This window comes from Sapajus apella, unplaced genomic scaffold (assembly GCF_009761245.1).
Source record: "Sapajus apella isolate SASKATOON/1434 unplaced genomic scaffold, GSC_monkey_1.0 scaffold1, whole genome shotgun sequence".
Lineage (NCBI taxonomy): Eukaryota > Metazoa > Chordata > Mammalia > Primates > Cebidae > Sapajus > Sapajus apella.
Window position 1 is genome coordinate 8123916 of NW_022436941.1, and position 6828 is coordinate 8130743.

At 35.1% G+C, this 6828-nt stretch overlaps 1 protein-coding gene across 12 annotated transcripts in view; it reads left to right on the plus strand.

Moving 5' to 3' along the window:
• KIF3A (kinesin family member 3A) overlaps positions 1-6828 on the plus strand; it is a 57626-nt gene that overhangs the window by 18972 nt on the left and 31826 nt on the right. For all 12 annotated transcript variants that reach the window (XM_032255785.1, XM_032255364.1, XM_032255456.1 and 9 more), the window contains exons 6-8: positions 2875-3014; positions 3410-3607; positions 3924-4098. In XM_032255785.1, coding sequence (XP_032111676.1) covers positions 2875-3014; positions 3410-3607; positions 3924-4098 — 513 coding nt within the window. The remainder of the gene's footprint in view (positions 1-2874; positions 3015-3409; positions 3608-3923; positions 4099-6828) is intronic.

The window sequence follows — 6828 nt, forward strand, 5'->3', positions numbered from 1 at the left end:
TTTTTTTTTTTTTTTTTTTTGGAGACAGAGTTTTGCTCTTGTTGCCCTGGCTGCAGTGCAATGGCACTTGCCACCACAGCCAGCTAATTTTTGTATTTTTAGTAGAGATGGGGTTTCACCATGTTGGCCAGGCTGTTCTTGAACTTCTGAGATAATAGCGTATTTTATTCACTTAGTATCTTCTTGGAGATCATTTCACATGAACACATATTACCACATATATAGACATTAAAAAATGACTATATAGTCTTTAGTTGGATGGATGTACCATAAATTACTCTATCTTTTATTGATGGACTTTTGGATTGTTTTCAGTCTTGCTATTATGAGCAACACTGCAGTACACATTCTTGTATATATATGAGTATACACATGCAGGTGTATTTATAGAATAAATTGTTCTGTACCCTCTGGAAAAGCATAAAAATTTAATTTTCTTTCATATTTAAAAATAAATACTGTGATAGAAAATAGAGCAGTAAAGGTGGTTTTTATTTTGTTTCATTATGTGATGTTTCAGCAGTTTTGAGTGTTGAGTCTACTTGATTACTATTAGCTGTTCTCTCCCAGTGGTTGTAAAGTTCAATGTAGGTAACTTTTAGCAGCTTGTCTGCTGCAGTGCCTTATTTTTGTAACTGGAAATACAGAAAAATTACAATCGTCCATAGCATGCTTTACTCATATTGCAAAAACAATAGTTATTAAAACAGCTAATATGATTTTTTTTTTCAAATTACATATTCTGTCTCACCTCAAATTGGACAACACTGCTACAGTGTGATTAATAATCACATAGTTAGAACACTGTTCCTATCCTTTGACTTGGTAATTCCAGTTTGGAAAATATATTCTGTGGAAATAACCCTAAAGAGAAAGAAAGGATCTATTCAAAGATGCTCATAATAGTATCACTTGTAAGGACCTAAGATAGGAAACAATCCCAAATCTCTAACAGTAAAGAAATAACAAAATCAATTTCAGTAAAATGTTCAGGTTGTTTTTTCATGGAAATATACATAAGAGATAATTGTTAAGTGGAAAAAAACCAGAAGATAAAGTAAGACCTAATAACTCTATGGAAACATGCGTGTATGTCACTACTGAACAGAGGATTTGAAGTGGTGTATAAATGAATAGCTCTTTATTTTTGTTTTTATTATTTTTTTAGATGGAGTTTTTGCTCCTGTTACTCAGGCTGGAGTGCAGTGGCACAGTCTCGGCTCACCACAACCTCTGCCTCCCAGGTTCAAGCCATTCTCCTGCCTCAGCCTCATGAGTAGCTGGGATTACAGACATGTACCAACACACTGGGCTAAGTTTGTATTTTTAGTAAAGACGAGGTTTCTCCACATTGGTCAGGCTGCTCTCATACTCCCAACCTCAGGTGATCCACCTGCCTCGGCCTCCCAAAGTGCTGGGATTACAGCTGTGAGCCATCGCGCCTGGCCTATTTTTAATTTTGTTGTTAAAATTTTTCAATTTGGGCTGGGTACGGTGGCTCACACCTATAATCCCAGCACTTTGGGAGGCCGAGGCAGGTGGATCACAAGGTCAAGAGATCGAGACCATCGTGCTCAACATGGTGAAACCCTGTCTTTACTAAAAATACAAAAATAGCTGGGCATGGTGGTGCACACCTGTAGTCCCAGCTACTCGAGGCAGGAGAATTGCTTGAACCCAGGAGGTGGAGGTTGCAGTTAGCCGAGATTGCGCCATTGCACTCCAGCCTGGGGAACAAGAGTGAAACTCCATCTCAAAAAAAAAAAAATTCAATTTGATTTAAAAGAATATAGAAAAATATAGTATGGAATCGTAAACTCTTGTGCTTTCATTCACTAGTTCTTCATTTACCTTCTTTCATCAGGCTTTATTTTTCTCTATCGGTGCAAATTGCATTCATGTTATCTGACTTCTAATATAGCTATCTCCTAATTTAATGTTTAAATTCTAAAATCAAAGCTTGCATGGAAAAGTTCTGCATGAATCTTGTAGGAAGATAATTTTGGCATTGAGTAGAATTAATGCTTTTAAAATCCTTTGGAATTAAAGAAAAAAACTAATACATGTCTATTTTAAATAAATGTTTTTTGTTTACACAGTGTATTCACATATTTACACACATACAAATGCTTTGCATATTATGAATGGATTTGTTTTAACATAAGTAGGATTATGGTTATGTGTTCCTTTTTAACTTGCTTTTATTTTTAATTTATATGTTCAGGGCATTTTTCCATGTCTTTAGATATACCTTATTTTTTGTAATGCTGCACTGAATATTGTTGTATTTTCTAACATATGTGCAAATATTCCTGTGATTTATATGCCTAGAACATAATTTTTTTTTTTTTTTTTTTTGAGATAGCGTCTTACTCTGTTGCCCAGGCTGGAGTGCAGTCTCAGCTCACTGCTACCTCTGCCTGCCAGATTCAAGCGATTCTTGTGCCTCAGCCTCCCAAGTAGCTAAAATTCTAGCCCAGCTAAAATTCTCTTTATTATTGTTATTTTTTACTTCCTACAGTACACCAGCATGCATAATTCTCTTTAGACAGCTAAATCAGCAATAATTTCTCCAATTAACATGGGTTTCTGGGTGTAAATTAGTTATTTTTTAGGCAGAATTATTTGGGATTGTAATTATTTTTTGCTAATGTTATGTCTTTAATATGAGAAACCTTAAAAATTATTTTGTTAACATAAAGTATAAGAGACATTTCACATAATGGCTGAGTACACACCCATGCCTTTAAAGTTTAGCTATGCTCTCTGGCTTTTGATTGTGATGCAATTAAGTATTTTAAACTGTTCTGGATGTTTAATTATTTTTAAAGGCACTCTGTTACACTTTTTAAGGATTTCCTTTATTTATTAAAGGTTCTGTTGGTGCAACTAATATGAACGAACATAGTTCCCGTTCTCATGCCATCTTTACAATTACTATAGAATGCAGTGAAAAAGGCATTGACGGTAACATGCATGTCAGGATGGGGAAGCTCCATCTTGTAGATCTTGCTGTAAGTAACAGGACATTGCATAAGGAATAACTCTTTATTGTGATCCATTTATTTTATAAATGAATAAAAATTAAAGCGAAGAGGTATGATTTACATATGATTTTTAAGTTGTTACTTGTATATGCTTATTATATATTATGGAACATTTCAAATGTATATGAAAGTGGATAGACTAGTATAATGGTCCTCCACACACATAACCCAACTCCAGCAATCAGCTCATGGCTAATCTTGTTTTACCTGCTCTCACCCACTTCTTCCCTTCCTAGATTATTTTGAAGTGAATTCCAGGCATCGTATCAAGTTTTTTAAGATTACTTTTTAATAAAACCTTGGGATGAATATTCTATTTTTTTTTTAATTTTGTTTTTACTTTCATCTCTGTTTATTGCTAGGGTTCAGAAAGGCAAGCAAAAACGGGAGCTACTGGACAGCGCCTAAAGGAAGCTACAAAAATCAATCTTTCACTTTCCACCCTTGGTAATGTAATTTCTGCCTTGGTTGATGGAAAAAGCACTCATGTGCCTTATCGTAACTCTAAATTGACTCGTCTTCTTCAGGATTCCTTAGGAGGAAATTCAAAAACTATGATGGTAAGACTTAATTGGTGATACTGTTAACATCAGGCAAATTTAAGATTTCACTTTATTCCAGTAATTATTATGTATCACATTTGTAAAATTATTGATTATTTTACTTTTTTTGACTTGTGGTTGTCCTTTCTGTGGTACACTCGTGTATTAGCCCATAATAGTGTCATTTGGAAACCCATGTGGTTGACACACTCTTTTTCAAGAAAGCCAAGGGTACATATTTGCTTTAAACAGTTTTTGACATATTTGTAATGGTTATGTTAATTTTAACTGTGTCAAGTATAAAATGATTTGTTTCATGTTTCTAATTCAACAGTGTGCAAATATTGGGCCAGCAGATTACAATTATGATGAAACTATCAGTACATTACGGTATGCCAATCGTGCTAAGAATATTAAAAATAAAGCTAGAATTAATGAAGATCCAAAGGATGCTTTGCTGCGTCAGTTCCAGAAAGAAATAGAAGAACTGAAAAAGAAGCTTGAAGAAGGTAACTTTTTCTCAAAATATTAATCTTTATGTTGGCTAAAAATATGTTGTTGAACCACTAAGTGTTCTAATAAAAGTACTCTATTAAACATTTTTTGAGCCTCTAACATTGGTAGTTAAATGAATATTTCTGGAAAGTGACTTGGTATTTATATACTTTAGCATTTTCATATTAAGCTTAAGTAGAATTACATAGTATTTGTGTATGTGGTTTTCTAAAAACATTCCCATGATTTATAGATTTCATGTGACCACTTGTTAAAGAATGAACGTTTATTTGTCTCTGCATAAGAGTAAATTCTGAATGTATATATTTAGGTGAAAATGACCAGAATTCTGGCTTTGCAATGTTAGCTCACTGTTATTTGAAGTAAAGAAAGATGTTAGACAGATGTGAGTAAACCAAGTTTTCTATAAGAAAAAATGCATTGCATGACCTTTAAAATATCCTTTCATACCAAAATTTGAACATGAGCTTCTATTTTGGAAATTGTTTTCTAACAACATCATTCTAGAAAGTTAGAAAATTTGAAGAGCTTATTTATGAGAGTGAGAAGCTTCCCAGTCATGAAGTGCACAGTGATTCCTTGCCCCTTTATGCAAGAAACAGGTCCTTTCTGATTGGTACAGAACTCCTTTGCAAACCAGGTAAACAGAGGTCTTTGAAACTGCACCTTTGTAGTCTATGAGGAAACTGTCTAGATCAGAGGTGAAATTCAGAGACATAAGCATCACAAATGTTTAGAGGAGGTGCTTATTTAGTAAACAAGTAAAGTTATTGAGGAAAAGCAGACAACTGTGTTAGATAAGGAAATTTGGTGTTTTAAATGTGACCACTAGGTGGTATTTATAGCCAGTATGTTTTAAAGATTTAAAATTTCTTAGCCATGTTAATGGTGAGTGCATACTTTTATTTTGCTGACTTTATTTTTTTACATTTTTTTGTTGTGGTAAAATATACATGACATAAAATTTACCATTTTAACCATTATTAGTTAAATGTACCGTTCAATGGCATCACGTATATTCACATTGTTGTGCAACTGTCACCACTATTCATTTCTAGAACTTTTTCATCATCCCAAACAGAAACGCTGTACCCATTAAGTAATAACTTCCTATTCTCTTCTCCCCCTAGTCTGTGGTAACCACTATTCTACTTTCTGTCTCTATGAATTTGACTAGTCTGGGTACCTCATATAAGTAAAATCATAGAGTGTTTGTCTTCTTGTGACTGGCTTATTTCACTTAATAGAATGTTGAAAGTTCGTCTATGTTGTAGCAAGTGCCCAAATTTTATTCCAGAATTTATCACTTTAACCACATTAAAAAATTTTTGTTGTTTTTGAGATGGACTCTTGCTCTGTTGCCCAGCTGGAGCGTAATGGCACAATCTTGGCTCACTGCAACTTCCGCCGCCCAGGTTCAAGTGATTCTCTTGCCTCAGCCTCCCAAGTAGCTGGGACTACAGGCGGGTGCCACCATACCCAGCTAATTTTTTGTATTTTATAGAGATGAGGTTTCACCATGTTGGCCAGGATGGTCTCAATCTCCTGACCTCATGGTCCACCTACCTCAGCCTCCCAAAATTCTGGGATTACAGGTGTGAGCCACTGCACCCGGCCATTTTAACCACATTTAAGTCTACATTTCTGTGGCTTTATTTATTTGTTCCTCAAATTGTCCCAACTTTGGCTATTAGGAGCTCCTTCCATGTAGTTCCTGTATTCTTTCAGCATGTGCTTATCAGTTTTTTTGAGCATTTGATTACTTTTTGGTACTACAAAAGGTTTTAGGTCTGTCTTGTGTCTTCTTTGCCCAACCTTAGAATCAATCATTCACTTCTCTCTGGTCCCTTTTGCAGGAGAATGGTTTTTAGAAACCCAGTTTTGGGCGCTAGGTATGCTCATTACTACCAAGATGTCATTGTTTCTAAGCCCAAAGAACAAAACATTTTTCATAAATTTCTTCTCCCAAGACTCTGTGTTCCTTTCTATCTTGTACTTACAGGTACAATTATTACTTGGTTGTGATTAGTGTATAGTTTACTTTTTTTCTCCTCTATTACTTTTATTTCCTTAGACATTTCCTATGTAAACAGTGGCATTTAAAAATAGCTAATTTGAAGATGGTATAGTGCTGATCTGTTTTATTGGCTTAGTCATTCCTTTTTATTGTTTTTTTATCTTTAAGTTAATGTGTAGTTAGCATTGTCTTTGTGCAAATAAGCACTTTTTTGGAAAATTGCTTGTGATACAGTCCTAAAAGTGGGATCACTATGTTACATGATAGTTCTGTGGCTTTTACAAATACAGCTGAGTGAGTTATTTGAAATCTTAAACAGGAAGCTGTTTAAGAAGAAATTGCTCCTCAAAAGTGATCACATTTTTACATTTTTAAAAGACTGAATTAGTAACTCTACCACATAATTTTTTTTTTTTTTTTTTTTTGAGATAGAGTCTCGCTCTGTTGCCTGAGTGGGAGTGCAGTTGGCATGATTTCAGCTTACTGCAACGTCCGCCTCCTGGGTTCAAGTGATTCTCCTGCCTCAGCCTCCCAAGTAGCTGGGATTACAGGCGCACACTACCATGCCTGGCTAATTTTTATATTTTTAGTAGAGATGGGGTTTCACCATGTTGGTCAGGCTAGTCTCAAACTCCTGACCTCGTGATCCACCTGCCTCGGCCTCCCAAAGTGCTGGGATTACAGGTGTGAGCCACCATGCCCCACC